General features: G+C 52.1%; 1 protein-coding gene across 11 annotated transcripts; it reads right to left on the bottom strand.

Annotated features, from left to right (window-relative positions):
* Positions 1-4,883: 4,883 nt before the first annotated feature.
* Positions 4,884-25,183, bottom strand: LOC101748894. Of its 11 annotated transcripts, none has more exons than XR_005842089.2 (8): positions 16,475-16,489; positions 13,516-14,983; positions 13,262-13,296; positions 12,353-13,156; positions 11,577-11,787; positions 6,297-6,401; positions 5,466-5,613; positions 4,884-5,280 (listed from the first exon to the last, which is right to left on the bottom strand). XR_005842089.2 is itself a non-coding variant. In XM_046904611.1 (4 exons), the coding sequence occupies exons 1-4, from the start codon at positions 9,800-9,802 to the stop codon at positions 4,968-4,970; spliced, it is 570 nt and encodes a 189-aa protein (XP_046760567.1). In that variant the 5' UTR covers positions 9,803-9,854; the 3' UTR covers positions 4,884-4,967. The 11 variants fall into 11 exon arrangements, 3 of the variants coding, with proteins under 3 accessions (XP_046760567.1, XP_040509516.1, XP_015129439.1); XR_005842092.2 differs by having other exon boundaries at positions 12,353-12,520; XR_005842091.2 differs by having other exon boundaries at positions 12,353-13,296; positions 13,516-13,613; positions 14,850-14,983.
* Between the last annotated feature and the right edge of the window lie 2,767 nt (positions 25,184-27,950).

The raw sequence follows: 27,950 nt of genomic DNA, 5'->3' as shown, positions 1-27,950 counted from the left end.
TATGTAGTTGGGATGCTACACGCTCATAGCACCATCTGAAAAGAGCAAGGATTGTTCACACACAAGGAAAAACAGCATGATGTAAATCTACCAAAGAGCATGGCTATTATACAGTGTAAAGGACATCAGAAAGGGAACACTGTACAGGAAACTGGAGTAAGGTGTTGGATCAGGGGGCAGAACAGGACGTTGAGGAGGGCTTTAATTCCAGACCATAAACTTAAAATTTCTGAACCTGAGTCAAAACCTGTAAAATATTTTAGAGAGGATAGCTATCTAATTCATGATTTAGAAGGGAAGAGAGCAAGCTGACAGATGGACACATTGTTTTGCCCTTTGGTACTCTATGGCAATTGGTTCTAAGGGTGGATGAGAAAATATATTGCGCAAATGGGCATTACAAAGTACGATCCTAGTAGCAGGAACAGGGTTCACTTGGGCCTATTGGGAAAGGGAACCTTCCAGGGCAACAATGACCAATTGATTTCTTGAAACTCCCAAGAAAAGGGGGGCGTCGCTGTATGTTGGTACTAACTGATACGTCTTTGGGATGGCCAGAGGTATTACCCTGTAGAACTAATAAGGCTTGGAAAGTAACGAAAATGCTGTTACATGAAATAATTCCAAGATTCGAGGTTCCTGTAGAAATCTTATCAGATCGAGGCCCACATTTTTGCCAAGGTGGTCTAACAGAGAAGCACATTATTGGGAATTGATTGGCAATTGCACACACCTTATAGACCGCAGTCAAGCGGACAGGTATAAAAATGAATCACCTGATCAAATTACAGATAGCAAAACTTGGCCAAGAGTCTGGGATTCCCTGGCCCATATGAGATTCTTTATGGGTGACCTTATACTGTACAAAAGGAAATCTCTATGCGGGTTAGGGATGAGGTGTTAATATAAAGTCAGTTTGGTGAAGCACTTAAAGAAAACTAAACAAAGAGTATTCGGTGCCAAGGCATGAGGCCCAGGTGGTCCAGTGCGTGATGTATTGCCATGTTGCAATACATCATGCATATTGCAACTATGTTTATGTTAAATTTCTCTCTGATTGACCTCTGGAACCAAAGTGGGAAGGACCCTACCAAGTTCTCCTGACCACCCACACCACTGCCAAGGTAGAGGGACTTACACTGTGAACACATCACACCTGCCTGAAGAAAGCACCAGGAGCACAGTTCGAACTAAGTGTTCATACAACCCCATAGCTATACATAACAAGGAATACCACAGCTTTCTGAGAGCCCTTATCCCAGCTCTAGTAGTTGCCCAGCTAGAAAAAGCTATAGTAAATATCTCTGCAACTCTGGAAATCATAGAGAATGCCACAACAGACGCATTACGAGCGATCCAAGGGGAGGTATCCTCTTTATCCAAAGTAGTACTCCAGAATAGGACTTATTCACAGCCAAGGAAGGAGGGGTATGTACAATAACAAATCAGAGCTGCTGTACTTACATCAGTAAGGATTTAAGAATCAAGAGAGATTTAAGGAAAATTTGGGAACAGACAAAAGTCCTGCAGAGGACAAGTCAGGATGACACCAACTGGGAAGGAGATTTATAGAACATGCTTACTAGCTGGCTACTGAATGGTTAAAGCAGCTCTTCCTAGTTTGCATCATCTTGGTGCTGTTGGTAGGTTTTACTTGTGTAATAAGGAGGTGCTCTGCCTGCCTGTGCCGAAATAACAGAAAGAAATATGAGATATGAAAGAGACATGAGTTGAGGCAAAAGGTGGAAAGCGGGGCCTATTCTGGGACATGTAGAACAGAATGAAAATGATCTATGAGGTAGAAGTCCTGCTAGATTATAGAAAAGGGGGCAATAGAAGTGTGAGAACAGGACCCTGCAGTTATAGTGAAAAGGGCCACGCTGCAAGAAAAGGGATAGTACTTTCTAATACTACTTCTACTTTCACAAAGTAGAAATAGGCAAATAGAGATAGTCTCTCTTAGGTAGAGGGTTTTAGAAAACAAGGGATTCCAAGCACTTTCACAGACACTAGGTCTGGAATTACAGAGAGGATGAAGGCCATAAAGTTAAAGATTGGAGAGCATCTCGAAAACATTTGTCAGGGAGGTGATTAGATGTCTACAGGGAAAGCCGAAACCGCTTCGGGGGATACCTCCCCTTCGGGATCAGACGTTTGCAGTGAGGAAGACTACAAGCCTTCGCGAGAAAGACTATGAGCCTTCATCTCGGGAATGTAATGAATATGTATCTGAATTCCTGTCAACAATTGATTATGTATTAGTTCGACCCATATCTATAGCATGATTTCTCCTGATGGTGTACAAGTTAGGTGGAACGATCCCCCTTGCACCAGGGTGCATGTGTGTCCCCCACAGACATACACCTTCTTTATATCCTTACTAGCTATATAGTCTGGTTTTCGCATGTCACTAGCCTGGCATTGACATGCATGCCCTCGCCTTGCCTGGCCTTCCATGGCCTAGCATTGCCTTGTCTGGCCTGACCTTGCCTTGCCTTGCCATGCCTTGCCTTGCCTTGACTGGCCTTGGTGTACTTTGACTTGCCTTGCCTACCCTTGCCTTGCTGTCCATTTCCTTGCCTTGCCTTTCATTGCTTTACCTTGCCTTGCCTGACCTTGTCTGTTCTGTCCTGATTAGTCCGGTTTTGTCCTGGACTGGCCTTGCCTAGCCTGGCTCTGCCTGACCTTGCCTTGGATTGTCTAGCCTGTTCTGGCCTGGCCCTGCCTTGCCTGGACTTTCCTTGCCTTGCCAGGCCTTACCTAGCCTTGCCTTGCCTGGCCTGTCCTGTCCTTGCCTAGCCTGGCCTGGCGTGGCCTGCCCTGTCATTGCATGGTCTTTCCTAATTTTCCATGGCGTGGCCTTGCCTTGCCTTCCTTTTCCTTGCCTGGCCTGACTGTGCCTAACCTTGTCTTGCTGGAAAGGCCTGGACTGGCCTTGATGCGCTTTTCCTGGCCTGACCTGGCCTTGAATTGCAGTGACTTGCCTTGCCTTTCCTTTCACTGCCTGGCCTTGCCTGTCTTGGCTTTGCTTTGCCATGCCTGGCCTGGCCTTGCTTTGCCTGGCCTAGGCTTGCCTGGTCTAGCCTGGCGTGGCCTTGCCTGGCCATCCTTGACCTGCGCTTGTCTGGCCTGGCCTTTGCTTTTTCTTGCCTGGCCTTACGTTGCCTTACCTGGCCTGGCCTGGCCTTGCCTTGCCAGGCCTGGCATTGCTATGCATGGCCTGGCCTTACTTGGCCTTTCCTGGCCTGGCCAGGCCTGGCCTTACCTAGCCTAGCCTAGTCTTGCCTTGCCTCTCATTGCCTGGCCGTCCTTGCCTTCCCTTGCTTTGCTTTGCCTTGCCTTGCCTGGGTTCGCCTTGCCTGGCGTGTCCTGACCTTTCCTGGACTTGCTTTGCCGTTCCTTGCCTTGCTTGGCTGGGCTATGCCGTGACTTGACTTGAATTGCCTTGGCTGGCCTGGCTTTGCCAGCCCTGGCCTTGCCTGACCATCCCTAGCATTGCCTTGCCAGGCCTTTTCTTCCCTTGCCTTGCCTTGCCTGGTCTTGTTTGGCCTTGCCTTTCCTGGCCTTGCCTTGCATGGCCTTGCCATGCCTTGCCAGGCCTCGCCTTGCCTGGCCTTGCCTTGCCTGGCCTTGCCTTGCCTGGCCTGGCTTTGCATTGCTGTGACTTGCCTTGCCTTGCCTAGCCTTCCCTTCCCTTGCCTTGCCTGGGAAGACCATGCCTTGCCTTGCCTAGCCTTTCCTTGCCCGGCATGGCATTGCCTTGCCTTTCTTTCCCTGGTATTTTCTGGCCTTGTTTTGGCTGGCCTTTCCTTACCGTGACTTGCATGGCCTGGCCTGGCCTGCCCTTGCCTGGCCTGGCATGGTTTTTCCTGGCCTTGAAGTGCCTGCCTTGCCTTGCTTGGCCTGGCCTTGTCTGGAATCGCCTTGCATTGCATAACCTTGCCTTGCCTTGCTTGGCCTTGCCTTGTCTGGCCTTTCCTTTCCTTGCCTTGCCTGGCCTGTCCTGGCTTTGCCTTGCCTGGCCTGGCATGGCCTTGACTTGCATTGCACTGCTTGCCTTGCGTGGCCTTGCCTTTCTGGTCCTTCCTTTGCCTGGCCTGGCATTGCATTGCCTTGCCTCGCCTCGAGTGTACGGCCCTGGCCTGGCCCCGCCTTCCCTTGCCTTGCCAGGCCTTGCCTTGCCTGGCTTTGCGTTGCTGTGACTTGCCTTGCCTGGCCTTGTCTTCCCTTGAATTGGGAAAATGGAGGACAAAATCCTCCATCTGCCCTTGCAGGGTTCGGGCACTCACTTGAGCCTGGACGTGAGTCCTAGCCGTTTTCAGAATTCATTGCTCTTCCGTCCCGGTGAACTCACCCAGCATCGCGTCTATATCCGCCCAGTCAGGATGCTGCTTTTAGTGTCGTTTCAAATCTTTTAGCGACCCCGAGCGGATCGCTCCTATACTCCTGAACGACACATTTCCACTTGTCAAAACCATCCGTTGTAAGCGGTACCTTACTTCCAATGGGTCCCCTAGAACCCATTGCTTGGTTGGCGTTTGGAACCCGAAGGTCCTTGAGGTCCCTTCCAATCCACGCCATTCCGTGACTTCTATGACGACTCGTACGATGATTTCTGTGACTTCTAATCTAGGACTGCCATAGGGCAGGCTGTCGCCTCTTCACCTGCAGGCGTAAGCATTGTACTGGTAGCCTTTGCTACCACGTCGTTTCTCCCACATGTGCTCAGTGCTGGAAACTCCCCCTTCCAGCTGCTTCCTTCCCTCGCCGCCTGCCCTGATTCAGGGCAGGAGCCTAGAAGAGCTCAAGGACAACTCTTCACATATCAAGCCTCCCCAGCCCTTCCCTATGCACTAGAACCCCATGGAAATGCTCAAAACAGCTGCTTTTGCACAGGGTGTCTTTATTACTCACAAAGCAGGGTCTTCCAGGGGACCCCAGCCCTGCTGACACAGGTAACCGGGGCACTAGATGGCTATGGGGAACCCCGAGAACCGCGGGCATCTGGGGAAGAGACGCCGTCCGTGGGAGAGCTGCTGGGACATGTGGGCCAAAGGGGAAGGGTCTGTGCTGATTTTGCTGCACAGCTGTTCAAACTCCGCTTCAAAGGAGGAGGGGAACGGGCTGGATCCGCTGGACACATTCTTCTTTTCTTGGGCAACTACGGCATCTTCTGTTGCCTCTCCCAGCTCCGCTCTGCCTTCACTTCCAGATTGGCCTCTCTCCCGGTCACTCTCAGGATGAGCTTGTCCTGGAGCTGTCTCTGCCCTCTTGCACACTCTGTGAGAATGAGTTTCAGAAAGCACTACTCACTGATGGGAATTAGGAGGACACTTAAAAGACACCACAACATTAATCCGAGCAGCATACTGCCAGCAGCTGACTTGGCCGCCCAGGATCCCGGCGCCACAAGTGCCTCCTTACCAAATGCAGCAATTAAGTGTCTTGGGGAAAAGACAACTCACGGATATTTGTGCCACATCCACGACACAGCAATACAGGTCATCACCAGCCCAGACAGCAGCACAGTTACAAGCACTGCGATCACTAGGGTGAAGTGCACCTGCAGAAACTCCTGAAGCACAGCCCTTGTGTTTTTCCCAGCATCCACCCCTGAAAGAAATGAGATAATGCTGCATGTTACCATCACCTGCGCTACAGATCATCTCACTGTGTGCTTCACGGACCCACGGGATTTTCTTTTTCATCAGAGGCTACCACCTCTGTCTCTGGTGCCTAAGCACCAGGGGACAAAAAGGACTGCTTCCACTTCTCGTTGGGTAGGGTGAGGCTGCACCACCACTGCCCACGTATTCCTCTGGGCCGAGGGCTGGCGCTCTGCCCTGGGCTCTGGGCTTTGGCTGCGGGGAGCACTGCACAGCAGAAGCCCTCACACTTTCCCCAGCGCACGTGTCCTGAGCTCTTCCTCAGGACACCGCCCAGGCTGAAGGTCAGCCTCGAGCCAGCCCAGGGGAGAAATACTCCTGCACGCTCCTACCACACAGGACCCTGCTCATCCAAAAGGGCAAAGCTCACAACTCTCTGTGAGCACTGGGAAGTGAGCAGCGTCACAGAGGTCTGCATGCACCTTCTCGGGCATGCTGCTGGAACAACTCACCAAACCCCACTGAGGTCAGCCATTTTCAGAGAGCCACCCCTGGCTTCTTCTACATGTGCTCTGTGCTCATACGCTCAGGTTTGGCTGCTGACCTGGGGTGCAAGAGCAGGCAGGAAGAGCCTGCAGGCACACACTGACTCTGGTTAGTGACACTGGGTGACCACAGGACACAAATTACCTGGCATGCCAGTTGTCGGCGCTGTCTGTGTTCCTCTGGCCGAGACTGGCAGTGTGGGATGGCTGCCAAACCGCAGCGCGTCCTGTGCAGATGGTTGGTCACTTCCTTCGGAAAGAAACAGGACAGTACCATTGGATGTGACGTCCTCTCATCAGGAACTGAGCTACTCCTACCCTGAGCTCAGGCAAAGTCTGCAGGTCCCGGCCCCCCAAAGCCACTGCGACCCCCTCCGCTGCCCAAGGGCATTTGGGCCCTCCCAGGAATTGGAGGGTGCCAAAACCTCTCACGCCTCCCGAGGAATAAGGCCCCTGGCCAGGGCCCTCACGCACTGTGCTGGGATCATCACCAACCATCCTGTTCCACCCATCACAGCCAGGCACCTGCACGCTCAAATTCAAGCTCCGGCAGAAACATCTCCAGAATCACCATCTCCACCTCGTTTCCAGCATTAGCAAAGACAGCCACCCCTGCTTGGGATGCACCTCCTGCCTTGAACTTGCTCAGCAGCAGAGAGGGCTTTGTTCAAACAGGAGCACACCACTCGCCACTTGCTGCCATCTGGGTGCCAATGTCTGCACAAAGCAGCTCTGACAAGTTACGGTTGTGCTAAGCGAGCAGCTGTCTCGGGGTCTTGGCTGGATGCAGAAGTGGCAGCAGACCATCTCTGGAGCTTGACAGTGCCTGCAAGGTGTTACACGGAACACCACCACATCGCGGCTCTGAGAGATCCCTTCCTGCCATGCAGGCTACAGCTTATCCACCCATGCATATCAGACCTCAGCTTCCCAAGTCTCACAGTGAACACACTCAAGTATACCCACCACAGAAAAGGGAATGCATTCGTACGCCATGAAAACACAAAATCCCCTCCTCAGAGCCCACAAGTCACGCTTCTTTTCCAGCAACGACTGGCAGCAACTCCACAAAATCCTCCATGCCAAATCAGCTCCTGCAGATGCACAACAGAGTCCTCCACAAGGAACACGAGCTTATGCTGCAGCCTCTGGAAAAGCAAGCTGCCTTTGTGGTGCTTGCTCGGGAGGCCTCCTTCGGATCACCTCTCAGCCACAGCAGGAGAGCTTTTCTTCTACGTATCCATGCACCTCGTACCTTTTCCCACCCCTGAACTTCACACAGTGCATAGCACAGAAAAAAAGGGAAATTCACAAGCAATGCAAGGCAAAGATACAAAAGGAAAGCCGAAGAGGAAAGCAAATCCAGGAACAAGAACCAAAAGAGGAAGGACCAAAAAGCCAAGAAAGGCAAAGCCAAATCACCTGAACAGCCGAGAAACAAAGAGGAACACCCTGAAGGAGGGAGAAAAGAGTTCCAAGAATGGGAAAGGGAAAAGTATCAATCACCACAGCTGAACAAAACAAAGGTATTGCAACACAGGAGCAGCAATAAAGCAAGACTGACAAAAGAACGGCAAACAACAAGGAAAACAGAGCAAAGCAAAACAAAGACACCAAATACAAGAGTCCAGCACATGAACTCAAGACAGCATCATGGCAAAGCAAGGAAGCCAAACACAGGAAAACAGGCCCACTGCCCCGCCACAGGCATACACTGATCTAGATAACTCCGTGACAGCCAGCTAACACAAACGGGAAGGAAGGATGAAAGCAGTCTTTTTGGACTTCACAGGCTTTCCTCCTCATCAAATCTTGTTCTGCTCAGGAGCAAAAAGAGGGAAGCAATTCACCTGGATGACAAAGGGGGGCAGCCTGGTTCCACCCCGCCCTCACCTCATTTCCGGGCTGGCTGCCCCAAGGGAAGGATCACTGCTTCAAATTCTGCTCTTGTTTAGTATGGTGTGAGCCCTCTTTATCACAATGGGGTAAGCAGTTCCATCTTCATTTACTGGACTGAGTCCTTTCCGCTCCCTGGGTAAGGGAAAACTGTGCCTGCGATAGCCTTGGTCTACAGTTGCCATTCTGGGTTAACCAGCGGTACACTTCCGTTGGAGGCCTGGGTCAAAGGAGGTCCCTAAGGGTCCATAAGAAATAAGGTCCATAAGTGCATTGCAATTGAAAAAAATATGGACTGGTTTGGCTGTAAGAATAGCGTATTTGAGGGATTTTTGGTGGATGTGGGCTAACAGGACAACTTCTGTTGGTGACTGGTTTCAGGGAAGGAGAAAAATTACACTTGGTTTTAGGGAGTCAGCCCAGGATTCAAGCGACACTTACTGAGAAAAGGGAAAGCTTCTGTGGGTAAGAACATTATTTGGCGAGCTGTTGTAAGAGCGATGGCAATCTCTCTTGTTGTAATAAGAGATGGAAAAAAGCAGGGGAGTTACCTCGTAGGAAAAAAGAGCTCAGGGAGCTTGAGACAGTGTCTCAGAAAAGGCGTGCTTTTGCTTAGGATTGCTCTGTGTCTGAGTTTTCCTTGCTATTTGTGCATGAAGCCCTCAGATGGGAAACCCAGCCTCCCCCTCCAAGTGAGGACATTGCCCTAGCAGCCCCTGGGGCTTGGCCTGAAAAGAAGGAAAAACAACCCAGCAAACAACCAAAGCAATGCAATGCAAAGCAACAGAGAAAGAAGCAGAAAAGAAAGAAAAGATGTTAAATAGCAAAAGGAAAAGCAAAGGAAAACCACACGACATGGAAAGAACAAAGACAAAGACAACTCTCGGGATGGAATCAAAGAATGCCCTCAGGCATCTGTCCCCTCCCCTGAACCTTCCTCCGTCCCAAGAGTTTCTGCCCGGTGGGACCACGTGCAGGACAGCAGGCTTTGGCTTGATGGGCTGCAAGGCCAAGAAAGGGCGGCTCCAGGCCCCCCAGAGGATGTCACAGCTGACATCACCCACGCTCCTGGAACCTTTGTGCTGTTACAATCAGTTTCCATGACGATGACGGGCCGTCCACAAGGACAGCTGGCAGATGTTGACAGGCACCTCAGCTGGGAGATGCACTGCCCGCAGCCGCTCGCCGTGCCCTGGGGCTGAGAGCAGCCCTGGCAGAAGACAAGCTCGGCCTCATCCCCTGCTGGATTACGGTTCAGTGCTATTATTTAGTCTTACTACTAACTGCGGACCGTTACCCTTTGCCATCAGATTGGCGGGTTACTGGATTAGATAAGGCTTCACGTGGAAATGCTACCAAGTTCAGTCAGTGCAAAGGCTTAAGGAAAACCCCTAAGGATGGGCTTAAAGGTTACTGTTACAGGCTAGCGTTTAGGATGAAGAGTTACCATAGTAGGTTAGGATGAAGGGCTTCCCTTCAGTGACAGGTGAACGGTTACCACATCGGATCAGAGTTAACCATAACCAAAAAGGGAATCCTTCAGGGCTACCCTTTGCTGTTAGGACTAAGGGTGGCCCTTACTTGATGAGGGCTAACACCATCCCTGTTGCGTTTACAGAAAAGGCTTCAGGGCTACCCATTAGGAGGGTTAAACATTACCTGTGTGTATGGCAAACAGATTGTAAGGCAAATAGGTAAAGGACCAGAGAGATGAGCGTGTTTCCAAAGGAGGAATGACATAAAAAGCTTACCCATACCCTGGGCGCGCAGAAGGGCTCCACTAAGGGTGACCTCCAGAGAGAGATCCTTCCTCCTTGGGAGTCAGCCCTTACATGGGGTCTAGCAGGGCTGCAGCCAGGGTCCACCCCTTCCAGTCACTCAGCTGAAATTGCCATCACCTGTGCCCCTGCAGCTGACTCAGCACTCGCCTCAGGTGGTCAAACAGAGGGTCAGGCTGTGATTATACAGTTCCCATACGCCTGGGTGATTTAGAGTTCAGACTTTGGGTTTATACATTTGGATTAGTGTTAGGAGCTACAATTTCTAGTACAAGAGAAAGGAATAGAAACGCTGCTAGGAAAAAAATACAGTGCAAAGAAAGGAACAGCAAAGAAAAAAAAAAGAGCACCAAACTGAAAAAAAGAACAAAAAAACCCCAAGCACATCAAAGAAAGCCCATAACAATAAATGAAACAACAACAAACACCACATTCAAAAACAAGCAACCAACGCTAACAGAACAGAATACACTCTCACAGAAAAGCAAAGATGACAACAGAGTCTGGAAGAGGCAAAAACTCAGCATCTAGGCCTGGGAAGATGACAGAGAACAATCCACATACACCAATGCCGAGAAAATGGGGCAATAGGCCCGCATGGATCCAGCCAGCTGGAGAAAAAGCCACAAGAGCACCACAAGGGAAGAGGCAAGGAGGCCCAGGAGGCGTGGACCCACCTGGGAAACTCCAAGGAGCTGCAAATGCATCAAGCACGGCAGGAAAGCCCAGAGAGGAGGCTGCAGTGCAAGAAGCCAGAAAGGAACAGACAGAACAGAACAAGCAAGGGAGAGAGCACATCAGGTAAGTGAAGGCAAAGGAAGAGCAAGGCCGGGGCAAGGGGACAAGGAAGGCAAAGCCAGGTAAGGCAACCAAGAATGAAGAGCAAGGGAGAAACTCCAAGCAAAGCCAAAAACCATCCTCTGAAAAGGCAAGGAATGCTCTCCTTTTGGAGGAAGAAGCTAATGCAAAGAAAGGAACAGCTAAGACAAAAAACCAACAAAACAGACACAAAGACAATGGAAAGCAAAGCAAAAGGCGCACTACTGAAAAGCAATAGGGGAAAAACAGCCAAACGAGGAAGACAAAGCAATTCAAACAAGTCACCATACTGCATTCCATTCATTTGCTTTACTCGTGTATATCGTGGCAAACCAAAGAAGCCAAACACAGTACAAAGAGAAAAACACTCACCAATGCTTACCACTGAAGAGAAGGAAGAAACGAAAATTCTCGAGCAATGCAAGGCAAAGATACAAAAGAAAAATCAAAGAGCAATGCAAAACAAAGCCAGGAGCAATAACAGAAGGAGGAAGTACTAAAAAGCCAAGGAAAGCAAAGCAAAAATCACCTGAAAAGCCAAAAACCCAAAGGAATACCCTTAGAAAGCAGAAATCCAGCCATCACAGGACTGTGTCAACTCCATGGATTCCAGTGACACCAAGGTATCTGCAACATCAAATTTCAGCCAGGCATCCCGGGCCCTTGGTGGCCTATGACAGCAGCGCTCCTACAGAGTTCATTCTCTTACACCCTGATACCAAAGACACGCTACCTGTGAGTGGCTAACACAATATCTGGCTGCCACAGGACTTGCAAGGAGTGACACCAAGTTTTCTCTCTCTAGTCAGCACACAGAAGTTACTTTGGCTGCCTTTGCAGGAGAAGAGAGCCATCTCTTGCCATGCAGGGAGGGAGGACGTGGTGTATTTCTAGCATCAGGTTACATGTGGTCAAGTCAGGGGATGCCATACCTGCTCCCAGCCTGAATCGTCACCCTTCCTGAACGCTGTCACTGAAAGCTTGCTGCTATTGTGTTAGCTGATTCTTGCTAGCATTCCCTCCTGATGAGCTTCACATACATCAGGGCTCGGACAAATCTTACTGACGAGGGCATCAAAATTGGCATCTGGCCGCAGTGATCTTCTGGACACTAGCTTTTCATTACACGTAAAGCAATCTTTCCTGCAAGATATGAAGAAGGAGAGAGAACAATGCTCAGTCTGTGGCAAAAAGAGAGGCGTGTGTCCCAACACTACCACTGTTAGAGAAAGCACTCCTCATGACTCAAGTTTTACAGAAAAGCTGGAACGAGGCTTCTCAGCTACTTGATCTGGCTGTTCAAAGAGATTTAAAAACAAACTAACTAACAAAACAACCAAACATGCATCTCTTTGCATCAGATTCAAAGGTGTGCTGCTTTCAAGTGTATTGAAGAACAGTCTGTTTTTAGAGGCCCTTTAATATAGAGTATTATAGTCTGTCTTTAGAGTTCTATAATCTAGAGTACTATAGAAGTCCTACTCTGCACATTATTTGTGCCCTTAATCCAATGGCTGGATTTGCACTGAGAAAGGAGGCATTTCTGATGCAGATTACAATGAAGGCACAGTCCTTCATAGGACCCGTAGGATCAAACAAAGATTCAGAAACCCACTCTGGAATTCAGGCACTCATTACTGGGAAAACTCAAGCACAGTCTTGTCCTTCCTAACGTTTTGTTCTCAGTTAATTAATACGTTAGGCTCACCTGTAGTTTTTTTCTCCTGTAAGTTTCTTCCTCTTGTAGGAGGATCTGCTCCATGATCTTCCCAGGCACAGAGGTGAGGCTCACCGCCCTGTAGTTCCCCGGGTCCTCCTTCCTACCTTTCTTAAAAATTCCCAGGATCCTGTTGCAATTCATCCACACGCAGACATTCTGGAAGACAAGCATCTGAGACTGGCCAAAAGTGCAAAAGGACGACTGTTTGCTGAGGGGTATTTTGCAAAAACATTTTAAACACTTTTCATTTTTCCAAATAGCAGTTCAGCCTCTCACTTCCTTCTCAGACATTTATGTCTGACCCTGAAATTCCAAGTGAAATGAATTATACACCCAGTGGTGTGAGCTGCCCAGAACAATCACTGAAAGACTATTCGGCCTTCTTAAAGGAGGTGATTTGGAAGTCTGGATGCATCCTTATACAGCAGCCCACTGGACCTGCTTGCCACGCAGCCCGGTTAAGCACGCACTGCCATTCCTTCACTTCTCACAGCTCGCTATGCCATGAAAAAGGGAAAGAAAAAACCATCAGGGATTTCCCAGGCAAACCACGGATATCACAGAATCATCGAATATCCTGAGTTGGAAGGGACACACAGGGACCATCAAGTCCAACCCCTGGCTCCCCAAAGGACCACCCAAACTCAAACCCTGTGCCCAGGGCACACTGCCAGCTCAGATTCAAGTTGTCAGCAACCACAACGCCCAGATCCCTCCCTTTTGGCAGGGCTGATCTCCAGCCCCTCAATGTCATGAGCCACCTCCCTGCCAACCGCTAGAAATACGGGAACCCTGACAACAGAACACCAGCTGAGATGCAAGCCAGTGCAACCAAGGCAGGCCTGCTTTGGAAGGCCAACATTCTAACTGGAAAAAATGCTTTCCTGCACTACTTACTTTGGTGCATTCTTTGCAATGCCATGGAGCTCATTCTGCAACACAGGTAGACACTGCACTGAGCAGAATACAGTCACGTGGAAATGCCCATTTGCATTTCTTTCTTTTTTAAGCACGTTGCCAACCAAGAAAAAGCCTCCCGTGGGATACAAATAAATTCAGCCTCAGGAGTCCTCTCCTTAGAGACTCTGGACAGTGCACTCTGGGGCTCTAAAGGGTCTCTTGCCAAAAGCAAAGCAGCCAGTCACACTCACATGAGTTCAGGGTGCCTTCGGAGCTCAGAGAGCTGCAGCACTTCAGTCCTGCGAGAAGAACTCCATCTGCAGCTTAAAACCACGGCATGATGCAGGTTCTGCAGAGGAAAGTGACTGAACTGGGATTAGTGGAGGTGAAGCCTGAACCAGCAGTTCTCCAAACTGCCTGGAGGCACTTCTCTGCCTGAAAAATAGATAACCTCATTGCATGTACTGCGAAAAGACAGCTAGACACTGTACAGTTCTGTACGCTTGCACTGCGTTTGCAAGGATCTGACCAAGGAAAAAATGGTTTCTTCTGCAGCTAGCCAAAACAGGGGCTTCTTGGAGAGAGCAACAGCATGCACACACTGCCTGCAAGCCCCCTGGCATCCTTCTGCTGTGCTTATGGAGCACCTGGAGCAAGCAGGCACTGACTGCATAGCTCGTGGGGGCTACCACTGCTCAGATAACAACTGAGGGCATGAAGAAATGTGGCAGGAGGAGCAGTGCATTCATAATGCAGCAACAAAGACTGGAGCACTGCTGAGACAGGTAGCAGAGCTCCTTCATTAGTGGTCACTGTTAACCCCATCCAGTCAGTGCTGAGCAAAATGAGGACTCTGCAAACTGCAGGTACTATTTCCTGCTGGCTCAGCTATAGTCATTTATGCAGCTTTTGGGCGGTTTGGTGTTTTTTTCTTTCTTTTTCTGTTCCTTGCTTTTGGTGAGATGCTAATAATTCGTGCAAACTCCCCCATACACAACCAATCTCCATCAGATGATGAGATAAGCCCCACTTCTAGCTATACACTTTTAAAACGGGAAAATAAATCTGTGCAGAGATTTTGCGATGCATATGCATGCAACAAGAAAAGCAGAGGCAGGGAAAAGAAGAGCTGGCTTGCATGGCAGCAGGTGAACAATGAACAAGGGAAAAACACTTGGCTGTAACATTCACACCCAAATCTCATCCCACCTAAGACCCAGAACACAACAACTTCCAAGTCATACTCTAACTGATCCGTACTGTATTAAGCCTCTAAGCTGCCTTTGCTTCTCTGCTTCTGTAATTTCAGCTTCTTTTGTCTTGCTGTTCAGCAGGCAAACCTCACCCTAAGAAGACAATACGCAAACTATGGGTGGAGTATGTATGTAGCCAAATTAGTAAAAATTTGTTTGCCATGAGACAACAAACAGATGTGAGACGATGATGTCTGAAATGGACCCATACTGACTTGAATATACGTACCAAAACACCAGAAATCACGTTTTTACCATATTGGAGTCTTTCCTGTTCCATAACGTAAGCTGTGTACAAAGCTGATTCAAAGGTCTGCAAGAGAAATACTCACCTATGGAGAGCAGGAGACAAATCCAGCCTAGTTCAGGTGCAGCTGAAAGCTGTCGTCAGCCAAAGCCTCAGCAGTTACCAGAATGCAAACAAAGCTATTCTTCATGCGTTCATTTCCTAAGCTGAACACAATGCCTGCCATGAAAAAAAGAATAACAATCAAAATAATCCTAAGTGGCTTTTGTTGGAATCAAAAAACGGGAGAAAAATCACTTGGAAATCACAGAAACGTGGTGGAATGACTCACACAGCTGGAGTGCTGTGATGGATGGCTAGCGACTTTTCAAAAGAGAGAGGCAAGGCAGGAAAGGCAGTGGTGCAGCCCTCTACGTTAAGAAAGAATGGGAACGTATGGAGATGAAGGATGGCGATGATAGGGTTGAAAGCTTCTAGGTCAGAATAAAAGCAAAGGCCAGTAAGACTGACCTTATCGTGGGAGTGTGCTACAGGCCACCCAACCAGGATGAAGAGGTGGGCAAGACACTTTAGAGACGGCCGCATGAGGTCTCAAGGTCTCTCCCCTTGTTCTTGTGGGCTATTGCAAAGTCCCAGACATCTGCTGGATTTATAATACAGCAGATAGGGAACAGTCCCAGAGGTTCCTCGAGTGTGTGGGAGATCACTTCCTGACACAGCTGGTGAGGCAGCCAGCAAGGGCAAGCAAAATCCTGCTGTTTGTTAACAGAGAAGGTCTTGTGGGGGATGTCAAGGCTGGAGGCCGCCTGGGGCAAAGGGATCGTGAGATGCTAGATTTCTCAATCCTTGTTGAACCACGGAGGGGAGTCAGCAGAACTGACACCTTGGACTTCCAGAGAGCAAACTTGAACCTCTTGAGGACCATGGTTGAGAGGGTCCCTTGGGAAGTACTTTTGGAGGGCGTGGGAGCCCAGGAAGGCTGGCAATACTTTCAGGAAGTAATTTTAAAGGTGCAGGAGCTGATTCCACAGAGTATGGTCTGTGGAAGAGTGGGCAAGCTTCTTATGATGATTACAGGTACGTAGCAAATATGTGCAGGGAGAAAACTAGAAAAGCCAAAGCCCAGCGAGAACTGAGCTTGGCCACCAAGGTAAAGGACAACAATAAATATTTCTGTAAATACATCAATAGCAAGAGGAGGGCTAGGGAGAATCTCCATCCCTTCTTGGATGCCAAGGGCAACTTGGTGACCAAGGATCAGGACAAGGCTGAGGTACTTAATGCCTTCGTTGCCTCAGTCTTTCATAGCAAGACTCATTACTTACTGGGAACACAGTCCCCTGTGCTGATAGATAGGAATGGGGACCCGAATAGGCCATGCATAATCCACAATGAGAAGGTTTTGGACCTGCTCCGAAAGCTGGATGCCAGAGTCCACGGGGCCAGATGGACTGCACCTTACCTGTGTGCCAGGGTAGGTTATGGGATGGATAATTTCGGGATTAATTAAATGTCAATCAGGGGATTAATTATAGACCCAGTCACAATGGGTTGACGAACGGGAGATCCTGTTTGACAAAAGAACTCGCCCCACGCCACCGTGGCCAGAGGAGACTCCAGCAGCAGCAGCAGCAGGAGCAGATCTTGGGGAGGGAGGAAGCAGGGGCAGCTGGGCCTGCTGTGCACATACACAGATAGACATGTAGATACCTTGTCACTGCTCTTCTGCCTCCACATTTCTGGGCGACTGGGAGTTTTGTCTTCACACAGGAACTCCGCCACAGCAGCATTTTCCAGTCCGTGGCACCTTGAGCCCAGGATGTGCTCCGCACCGTGCTTCTAGGGCATCAACATCTGCTGGTGCACAAAGGCCCCTGAAAGGAAAAGCACCCTTGCACGTTTGCACTGCTCCCACACTCCCCAGAACTGTCTCTCAAATCTCACATAACACAGACTCTCTCAGACTCTTGACTGCAGCCCAATAGCACAGCATCCCCTCTCTCACTTCATGAGCCAAGAGGCCATAGTTGGTGTCCCTTTTTAAGCTTCACAGACCCAATCAGGCAAGAACTTCGGTTTGCCCATCCTGCAGCCAGGAATGCTCCAACCTGAGGGGGGAGTGGCCGTGAGAGCAATGTCTCTGTGCAAGTGCAGCTCGTTCCTCCCCTCTGTCAGGGGCAGAAGGAGGGAGGCAACAGACAAAAGCAGAAAGCGTCTGCATATCCCTCGTGGCTCTTATTTCCTGCCTTACGCTGGGAAACGAGCTGAGCCGCTGGGCCTCTCCGTTATGCTTAGCTCTGCAGCTCGCACATCATCTTTACACTCAGCTGTTCCTGGGCATAATGCTCCACACAACGACCCTGCAGAGCCCAAAGGCCTGCCTGCCTGCCTGCTGTCACTCACCTGGAGGTTGCAGGGTGCTGTGCCTCCTGGCTGGACCTGCTGCTGCTAGCTGTCACTTGCAAGACACTGAGAGTCCACCTGCTTGGAACTGCAGGCAACAAACACAAACGAGAAAGAAGGAAAGAAGAAAGGATTCTTTGATGTCACAGGCTTTCACATTCATTAAAACACGATCTGCTGTGGAGCACAGCTGCAAGCATTTCACCTGGGCAAAAAAGGGGTGGAGCCTGGCTCCAGCCCTCCCCACCCTCATTTCAGGGCTGCCTGTCTAAGGGGAAGAATCTCTACTGGGAGATCTGCTCTGTGCTAATACTTTCTGAGTCCTGTTCTTCAGAAAGGGCTCTTTGTTTACTAGCTTGAGTCCTTCCCTATTCTTAGGAAAATTAAAACACAGGAAAGCAGCTGGATCAGCTACTGCCTTTCACTACAGATAACATTTTAGCTTATGGATCAAGGTTGAACTGTACAGAGAAAGTGCAGCCACAAGGCTCTGGCTGTGCCGGGCCTCCCACCAGCCCGGGCCCCAAAGCAGCCCCAACTGTGCCTGGTCCTCCTCCATCCTGGACCCCAAAGCAGCCCCAAATGTGCCTGGTCCTCCTCCATCCTAGGCCCCATGGCCTGGGCTGTGCCGGGGCTCCCTTTGGTCTGGGCCAAGAGGAGGCCTCAACTGTGCCAGGCCGCCATTCATCCTGGGCCCTAAAGCAGACCCAACTGTACCAGGCCCCCCTCCAGCTCGGGCCCCCCCAGTGCAGCCCCATCTGCACCTGGTCCTCCTCCATCCTGGGCCCCAAAGCAGCCCCAACTGAGCCTGGTTCTCCTCCATCCTGGGCCCCGAGGCTCTACCTGTGCCTGGGCCCCCTTCCTTCTGGCCCCACACCAGGCCTCAACTGTGCCAGGCCCCCTCCAGCCTGGGCCCCGAGGCCACCACTGTGCTGGACCACCCTCCGGCACAGGCCCTGCCCCAAGCCCTGCCCCCTCTGGACAGCTCTGCTCTTTGCCTGCTTGGTTTTTGTTCTCTCTTCACTCTGCCAGCTTAACTGGATGAGTTTCAATGGGGCCGAGCGTCGGGTCCTGCATTTTGGTCACAACAAGCCCAGGCGTCCCCCCAGTCCTCCTTGGGGAGGAGTGGCTGGAAAGCTGCCTGATCCCTGAAAGGGACCTTGGTGTGCTGACGGACAGGTGGCTGAAGATGAGCCAGCAGTGTGCCCAGGTGGCCAAGAAGGCCAATGGCATAACCACAATTCCTGGCTCAGGAATGGTGTGGTGAGCAGGACTAGGGAAGTCATCCTGCCCCTGGACTCGGCACTGGCGAGGCCTCACCTCGAGTGCAGTGTTCAGTTTTGGGCACCTCAGCACAGAAGGGCCGTTGAGGTGCTGAAGCAGGTTGAAAGAAGGGCAACAAGGCTGGGGAAGGCCTTGGACAATATGCCCTCGGAGGAGTGACTGAAGGAACTGGGGCTGTTTAGTGTGGGGAAAAGGAGGCTGAGGGGAGACCTGATGGGCTCCCTATTCCACCCAGGGAGCTGGTTCAGTCACCATCCCTGAATGTGTTGAAAACCAGGTGGTGCTCGGAGACATGATTGAGCAAGGGGTTGTTAGAGTTAGGCTGGTATGGTTAGGTTGTGCTTAGACTGGAGGATCTTGAAGGTCTTTGTGGCGACAAAAACTGCAACCATCTCAAGCCTGGGGGAAAGGGGCTGACCCCAACGGTCACGCAACCCCCCTGGGGGGAGGGGCTCCCCTAACTGCCACTCTCCAGCTGTCATGGCAGGTAAGGCAGCAGGCTTCCCCTGCTCCCATGCTTCAGCTGGCCCCAGCGCTCCAGATCCCACCCCTGTGCCCAAGATCCCACCCCTGTAACCCAGAGCTCACCCCAGCGTCCCAGATCTCACCCCAGCGCCCCAGAGCTCAACCCAGAGCCTACTTTGGCCTTTCCCCACAGAGAGAATCCCTCGAGGAGCGCTGACGGTGCCTCTGACACCCGACGCCATTTTCCCTGAAGCGACTGTGCCGCCACCGGACCCCGCCTGGATGCAGCCCACCATCCGCGGACCGATGCCGGTACCACCCCAAGCCCTCCCTGTCCCCACTGCCACCTACCTGGCGCCTCAGGCCTCTGTCTGGCCTGGGGTACCAGGTGTCTGGGGACAGGCAGCGCAGCTCCCCCCTGGGGGGCTGCCCCCAACTGGGGCTCAACTGCCACCTGGGGGCCTGCCCCCAACTGTGGGGCTGCACTTACCGCTGCTGCAGCTGCTACCTGGGGGGCTGCACCCAGCTATGGCTCCCCCCACTGCCCCTGCTCACTGCTGGGGACATCCCCTGCTGGCAGGGACGCTGCTGCCCCAGCAGCCGATGGGGCTGTGGCCTGGGGCCGTGTTCCACGGGGAGCCCCCGCAGCCCGCAGGCACCTGCCTGCCGCAGGCCCCCGGCCGCCCCGGCCCCCCGCCAGTTCTTTTGCAGGTACCACCACTGCAGGAGCAGGTGCTCCCCGTGCCCTGCACCCTGCCCGCCACCTGGGAGTCGCCGATGGAGCCCTTTCAGGACGCCGTGGTGCTCACGGAGGACCAGGGGCACCCAGCGCCCACCGACGGGTGCCCCCATCCCGCCACGGCTCCGCTCGGCTGCAGCACCGCAGCGCTGGACTCAGGGGGTGAGTTTGGGGGCTGCGGGGCGTGCGGCAGGCTGTCCGCACCGGGTGGCTGTGGGAAAGCTGGCATTGCCCCACTGGGGATGTCCTTGCTTTTCCAGCAGCCACAGCGAGCGCAGACATCCCGGAGGACGTGGCGGACATCCAGCATCTCCTGGCATGGCTCAACGACGGTGAGTTTGGGGGCAGCAGAGCTGGCGGGGGGTTGCTGGCACCCACCCAGCCACCCACCCACCCACACTGGGTGTGGGAAAGAAAGCTGGCATTGCCCCACTGGGCATTTTCTGCCTTTTCCAGAAGTGACATCCAAGACAGGCATCCTGTACGACGACGCAGACATCGATGACCTGCTCACGTGGATCAACAACGGTGAGTCTCTCTCGGAGGGGCAGCAGAGCTGCTGGGGGGGTGTCTGCACTGAGTGGGCGTGGGAAAGCCGGCGTTGCCATTGCCCCGCTGGGCATTTTCTGCCTTTTCCAGAAGAGACACCCAGCACCCACAGACTTGACAACGATGATGTGGAAATGGACCGTTTGCTCACCTGGATTGACGGTGAGACTGTGCTCCGCACAGGTGACCCACAGAGGTGGCTGGCTGCCTGCACCGAGTGGCTGTGGGAAGGCTGCCATCATCGTTCGGGGGGATGTTCTTGCTTTTTCAGAAGCAGCCCCGGAGGTCCCCCAGCACTAGCAGGACCTGCCCGGTGTCACAAGAGAGGGGACCAAAGACACTGCGAACAGCTGCCAAACGCAAGAGCTGATGCAGCGCATCACTGCCACGGAGCCACTGAGCCCTGATGTCTCCAGCAGCCTCGACTCCTCTTCTTCCAGCACAGAGCACTCGGACTCCTCCGGGGCCAGCAGGGAGCTGAGCAAAGAGACACATCCTGAATCAGGGCTCCTCAGCAACTCGCTCTGCTGGCAGCCAGCATCCCCTGAGCTGCCCGTGCCGACGCCCCTGGCTGCCCCTGCGCCTCCGTCGCCCTGCACTGCACATCTGCTGGAAGAGGCGCTGCGGAGGCAGCCCCGGGTGGTTCTCACCCGCCTGGCACTGCCGACCCCCCTGGCTGCCCCCGCACCTCTGTTGCCCCGCACTGCACGTCTGATCCAAGAGGTGCAGCGGAGGCAGCCCCGGGTGGTTCTCACCCGCCTGGCACTGCCGACCCCCCTGGCTGCCCCCGCACCTCTCTTGCCCCGCACTGCACGTCTGATCCAAGAGGTGCAGCGGAGGCAGCCCCGGGTGGTTCTCACCCGCCTGGCACTGCCACCCGGATGCATCTCCTGCCGGCTGGCAGACATGCACCACGAGGACAGCACCAAGCCAGCCAAGTGCCCAGCGCCCGCCTGCACCACCACTAACAGCAAGAGCACCGGGCACGAGCAGCACACTGGCAGCGGCCCAGCCACAAAGAGGAAGCTGCCGCGCTGCCCCGATGGCCCAGGCCACAAACACCGGCGCTAGGCCAAGCTGGCTGTGTCAGCACGGTGGGCGGGCAGCAGGAGGACTGTGCCCTGATGGGGTGCCCATCACAGCCCAACAGCGGCTCGAGCGGGAGCGCACCAAGAAACCGGCCCACTTGCTGGAGCAGGAGACGTGGCCATAGCCGACCAAGACGGCTCCCTGGAGCCCTGGGCTCCTCGCTGGCCCCCACCATGCCCAGAGAGCAGCGGCAGTGTTCCGGGGGCACCAGCACCGGCCCCAGCCCTACCCCTCCAAACCTGGGCTGTCCACAAACGGCATCTTGGGCTGGGGCAATGCGGGACTCTGAAGCTGATGGACCGCCAAAGGCTTGGACTGTCAAAGCTTTGGGCTGGGAAATGTTGGCAGGGGGGTGGGAACTGGGTGGGGAGGGGATGGATGCGGGGTGGGGGGAGAGAATTTGGGGTGGGAACTCTTTGGGTGGGAACTTGGGGTGGGAATTCTTGGGGTGCTGGGATCTTTGTGAGGTTGGAAATGAAATGGCTGTACTGTGATGTTGTTGGGGTGGGAATTTGGGGGGTGGGGATCTGCTGGGGCGAGAAATGGCTGCCGTGGGAGATGGTTGGCATCAAAAATGATGGGACTCCGTAACTGCTGGCATTGAAGATGGGGGGAGGGGGAGGGAATTCTGTGGGGTGGCAATTCTGGGGGAGAAATTGTACTCTGATCACGTTACACTCCCAAGTTGTTGGAATTTGGAGGAAGGAATTGTTGGGGTGGGAAGCTGGGGGGCTGGGAGGTATTTTGCAGAGGGAGGGAAGTATTGGTGGGTGGGAGCGGGGGGGGGGGAGGAGGGTGGGTGGTGGGAAATTGATTGCGGGGTGGGAGCTGGGGGGTGGGAAATTGATTAGAGGGTGGGAATTTTAGGGGGTGGGATCAGAAACAATTGTTAGGGTGGGAAAAGGTTGGGAATATCATCATTTATTTGCTGTTTTGTACGTTACATTATTAAACGTGTAGGAAAGTGAACGCCATACCTCTGCCTGCAGTCGTTTGTGCAGCACCAAAGCCCCCCCCCAGGCTCCCCCGTGCCCACCTCCGGGAATGCTGGGGTGGCTGCAGCGAGCCAAGAGCTCCTCCACTCTCAACATCTCCATCACCATCGCTGCTGTCAACGTCTCTGTTGCCTTGTGCTGTTCCTGGGGAAGGAGATGGTCACGCACTGAGCAGTGGGTGTGTTGAGCTGGGGGCACTGGGCAGTACTGGAGGCACTGGGAAGCCCACTGCAGGGAACTGGGAGGCTATTGAGGGCCACAGGCAGCACTGAGGGGCACTGAGTTTGCACAAGAAGACTCTAGACAATACTGGGAGGCAATGGGAGCTTAGGGGGGAGCTAAGCAATCCATTTCTTCCGTGGGGGAGACTTTCTCCTAGGGGCTGACCCCCCACCAACCACAGCACCGCTTGGCTCTGCCCTGGGCGCTATGGTCCATGCATTCCCACCCTGATGCTGTCTCTCAGTGACACATTTGTCACCCACAGACTCACCGTGGGTCCTGAGCTGGGCTGGGGGGCGTCCTGTGAAAGCAACCCCAGTGACAGCCCTGAGCCCTATACGGCACAGATCCCGGAAAACCACCGGGTTTCATGCTGCCAAAATCAGCTTCAGCTCATCACCCGGGGACTCCAGCGGGGGGCTCTGTGGAAGCTTCCCCTGTTTCCAGCTGCTGCTACCCCGTGCTTGTTGACCATGCTTCATGCTCTGGCATACACCTGGAAAGGTGAACTCTGCCATGGCCTAGGAAGAGCTCTGCTCTTTCTTTCTTAGCAATGCCTCTGAACATCTTGAAAGCCAGGAGGAAGAGGCCATGACTGAAAGGCAGAGAGATTCTGGCAGCACAAGGGACCGTTTCACAACAACAAGCTCCACACAGTCTACGGGAACACCATTTCTTAGCTGCTTTCCTCCCTGCCCCAATGGCCGTCACACTTCATCATCTCCACTTGACAGGCTGGAGCAGCAGCAAGTTGTACTGCTGGGTTTCTGAAGGCCCTTTTAACCTCCAGAGGGAAGAAAACAGCCCCAACAAAAAGGGGGCAGCGGGGCTCTCCCTAGGACACCACTGGTCTCAGCAGAGTTCACAGGGACTTCAAACGCACAAAGCACCCACAAAAGCATCCCAACAGCTCCAACAAGGAAGCAAAACAAACCCAGGACGCTCGGCAGGGCTCCCAGCTCTTAGGAGCTGACACCTGCTAAGAGATGCACAGAAACCCTCTTCCCTACTTCTCCCCCTGCCATTTCTACAGCCATTTACAGACGCTGGGGAAAGGCAGCCTAAGGCTCGTGGAGAAGACTGGGTGGACAGGACATTTCTCACTCCCCTGCTGCCAGAGCACTGCTCGTCTAGAGGACCACTATATTTCATGGCAACAAACAACTGAAACAGCACTTGCCCAGCAAAACAACCAGCCTGCCCAAAGACCTCTCCTCACAGACTTGCCCAAAAGGCCACAGCCATTACTCCCACGTGGCAGGCTTACTCACAGAACAGCAGCCTTCTCGTCACCGTGCATCACCACGACACAAGCAGCCTGCTGGGGCAAGGAAGGCAATCTCTCCTCAGCATCTCACCACACACGTTCCCTCCGCACTGCTTTCCTGCACAGATACAAGGACAAAAGCCTCACTTCATCCGAGCAACGACTGGCAGCAACTCCACAAAATCCTCCATGCCAAAGCAGCTCCTGCAGATGCACAACGCAGTCCTCCACAAGGAACACGAGCTTATGCTGCAGCCTCTGGAGAAGCAAGCTGCCTTTGCGGTGCTTGCTCGGGAGGCCTCCTTTGGATCACCTCTCAGCCACAGCAGGAGAGCTTTTCTTCTCCATATCCATGCACCTCGGTACCTTTTCCCAAGTTCCAAAAAGCCAAGGAAGGCAAAGCAAAATCACCTGAAAAGCCGAGGAACAAAGAGAAACACCCTGAAGGAGGGAGAAAAGAGTTCCAAGAATGGGAAAGGGAAAAGTATCAATCACCACATCTGAACAAAACCAAGGTATTGCAACACAGGAGCAGCAATAAAGCAAGACTTACACTCTTCCTCACAAAGGGGTAAGCAGTTCCATCTTCATTTACTGGACTGAATCCCTTCCACCCCCTGGGCAACTGAAAACTGTGCCTGTGATAGCCTTGGTCTACAGTTGCCATTCTGGGTTAACCAGTGGTACACTTCCGTTGGAGGCCTGGGTCAAAGGAGGTCCCTAAGGGCCAGCTGGGTCTGGCCCCTCTGGCTTCAAGCAGCAGAAAAAAGCTTACAGTAGCAGCTGATAGCCGACGGGGGATACCACTCTGTGTAGAAATGGGGGTACTCAGAGCTGCGTGAACTCCTTGGAGAGGCCAAACAGCGTGGAGGTCACTTCTACTGGTAGCTGTGCAATTCAGGAATGAAGTCTGTTGCTCAGCTCGGACGCCTGACAGCATTTTGTGTGCTCCAGCAGCTTTACTCTGAGCAATGTATTGCTGTCAGGCAGACTGGGGTTTCTGTACCACTACCTCAGCAGGAACAAGACTAGAAATACGGTCCGTAAGTGCACTGCAATTGAACAAAACATGGTCTGTCCTGGTTGTACGAATAAAGTATTTGAGGGATTTTTGGTGGATGTGGGCTAACAGGACAACTTCTGTTGGTGACTGGTTTCTGGGAAGGAGAAAAATTACACTTGGTTTTAGGGAATCAGCCCGGGATTCAAGCGACTCTTACTGAGAAAAGGGAAAGCTTCTGTGGGTAAGAACATTATTTGGCGAGCTGTTGTACGAGCGATGGAAATCTCTCTAGTTGTAATAAGAGATGGAAAAAAGCAGGGGAGTTACCTCGTAGGAAAAAAGAGCTCAGGGAGCTTGAGACAGTGTCTCAGAAAAGGCGTGCTTTTGCTTAGCATTGCTCTGTGTCTGAGTTTTCCTTGCTATTTGTGCATGAAGCCCTCAGATGGGAAACCCAGCCTCCCCCTCCAAGTGAGGACATTGCCCTAGCAGCCCCTGGGGCTTGGCCTGAAAAGAAGGAAAAAAAACCCAGCAAACAACCAAAGCAGTGCAATGCAAAGCAACAGAGAAAGAAGCATAAAAGAAAGAAAAGATGTTAAATAGCAAAAGGAAAAGCAAAGGAAAACCACACGACATGGAAAGAACAAAGACAAAGACAACTCTCGGGATGGAATCAAAGAATGCCCTCAGGCATCCTGTCCCCTCCCCTGAACCTTCCTCCGTCCCAAGAGTTTCTGCCCGGTGGGACCACGTGCAGGACAGCAGGCTTTGGCTTGATGGGCTGCAAGGCCAAAAAAGGGCGGCTCCAGGACCCCCCAGAGGATGTCACAGCTGACATCACCCACGCTCCTGGAACCTTTGTGCTGTTACAATCAGTTTCCATGACGATGACGGGCCGTCCACAAGGACAGCTGGCAGATGTTTACAGGCACCTCAGCTGGGAGATGCACTGCCCGCAGCCGCTCGCCGTGCCCTGGGGCTGAGAGCAGCCCTGGCAGAAGACAAGCTCGGCCTCATCCCCCTGCTGGATTACGGTTAAGTGCTACTATTTAGTCTTACTACTAACTGCGCACCGTTACCCTTTGCATCAGATTGGCGGGTTACTGGATTAGATAAGGCTTCACGTGGAAATGCTACCAAGTTCAGTCAGTGCAAAGGCTTAAGGAAAACCCCTAAGGATTGGCTTAAAGGTTACTGTTACAGGCTAGCGTTTAGGATGAAGAGTTACCATAGTAGGTTAGGATGAAGGGCTTCCCTTCAGTGACAGGTGAACGGTTACCACATCGGATCAGAGTTAACCATAACCAAAATGGGAATCCTTCAGGGCTACCCTTTGCTGTTAGGACTAAGGGTGGCCCTTACTTGATGAGGGCTAACGCCTATCCCTGTTGCGTTAACAGAAAAGGCTTAAGGGCTACCCATTAGGAGGGTTAAACATTACCTGTGTGTATGGCAAACAGATTGTAAGGCAAATAGGTAAAGGACCAGAGAGATGATCGCGTTTCCAAAGGAGGAATGAAATACAAAGCTTACCCGTACCCTGGGCGCGCAGAAGGGCTCCACTAAGGGTGACCTCCAGATAGAGATCCTTCCTCCTTGGGAGTCAGCCCTTACATGGGGTCTAGCAGGGCTGCAGCCAGGGTCCACCCCTTCCAGGTCACTCAGCTGAAACTGCCATCACCTGTGCCCCTGCAGCTGACTCAGCACTCGCCTCAGGTGGTCAAACAGAGGGTCAGGCTGTGATTATACAGTTCCCATACGCCTGGGTGATTTAGAGTTCAGACTTTGGGTTTATACATTTGGATTAGTGTTAGGAGCTACAATTTCTAGTACAAGAGAAAGGAAAAGAAACGCTACTAGGAAAAACATACAGTGCAAAGAAATGAACAGCAAAGAAAAAAAGAGCACCAAACTGAGAAAAAGAACAAAAAAACCCCAAGCACATCAAAGAAAGCCAATAACAATAAATGAAACAACAACAAACACCACATTCAAAAACAAGCAACCAACGCTAACAGAACAGAATACACTCTCACGGAAAAGCAAAGATGACAACAGAGTCTGGAAGAGGCAAAAACTCAGCATCTAGGCCTGGGAAGATGACAGAGAACAATCTACATACACCAACTGCCGAGAAAATGGGGCAATAGGCCCGCGTGGATCCAGCCAGCTGGAGAAAAGGCCACAAGAGCACCACAAGGGAAGAGGCAAGGAGGCCCGGGAGGCGTGGACCCACCTGGGAAACTCCAAGGAGCTGCAAATGCATCAAGCACGGCAGGAAAGCCCAGAGAGGAGGCTGCAGTTCAAGAAGCCAGAAAGGAACAGACAGAACAGAACAAGCAAGGGAGAGAGCACATCAGGTAAGTGAAGGCAAAGGAAGAGCAAGGCCGGGGCAAGGGGACAAGGAAGGCAAAGCCAGGTAAGGCAACCAAGAGTGAAGAGCAAGGGAGAAACTCCAAGCAAAGCCAAGAACCATCCTCTGAAAAGGCAAGGAATGCTCTCAGGGAGGAAGAAGCTAATGCAAAGAAAGGAACAGGTAACGAGAACAAAGAACCAAAAAAAACAACCAGACACAAAGACAATGGAAAGCAAAGCAAAAGGCGCACCACTGAAAAGCAACAGGGGAAAAACAACCAAACGAGGAAAACAAAGCAATTAAAACAAGTCACCATTCTGTATTCCACTCATGTGCTTTACTCGTGTATATCGTGGCAAACCAAAGAAGCCAAACACAGTACAAAGAGAAAAACACTCACCAACGCTTAGCGCTGAAGAGAAGGAATAAATGAAAACTCACAAGCAATGCAAGGCAAAGATACAAAAGAAAAACCAAGGAGTAAAGCAAAGCCATTCCAGAAACAATAACCAAAATAGGAAGTACTAAAAAGCCAAGGAAAGCAAAGCAGTATCACCCGAAAAGTTGAGAAACAGAAAGGAATACCCTTCGAAAGCAGAAATCCAGCCATCACAGGACTGTGTCAACTCCATGGATTCCAGTGACACCAAGGTATCTGCAACATCAAATTTCAGCCAGGCATCCCGGGCCCTTGGTGGCCTATGACAGCAGCGCTCCTACAGAGTTCATTCTCTTACACCCTGATACCAAAGACACGCTACCTGTGAGTGGCTAACACAATATCTGGCTGCCACAGGACTTGCAAGGAGTGACACCA

The sequence above is a fragment of the Gallus gallus genome, chromosome 28, assembly GCF_016699485.2.
Source record: "Gallus gallus isolate bGalGal1 chromosome 28, bGalGal1.mat.broiler.GRCg7b, whole genome shotgun sequence".
In the NCBI taxonomy this organism is placed as follows: Eukaryota; Metazoa; Chordata; class Aves; order Galliformes; family Phasianidae; genus Gallus; species Gallus gallus.
This window is presented reverse-complemented; position numbering and strand designations above follow the sequence as displayed.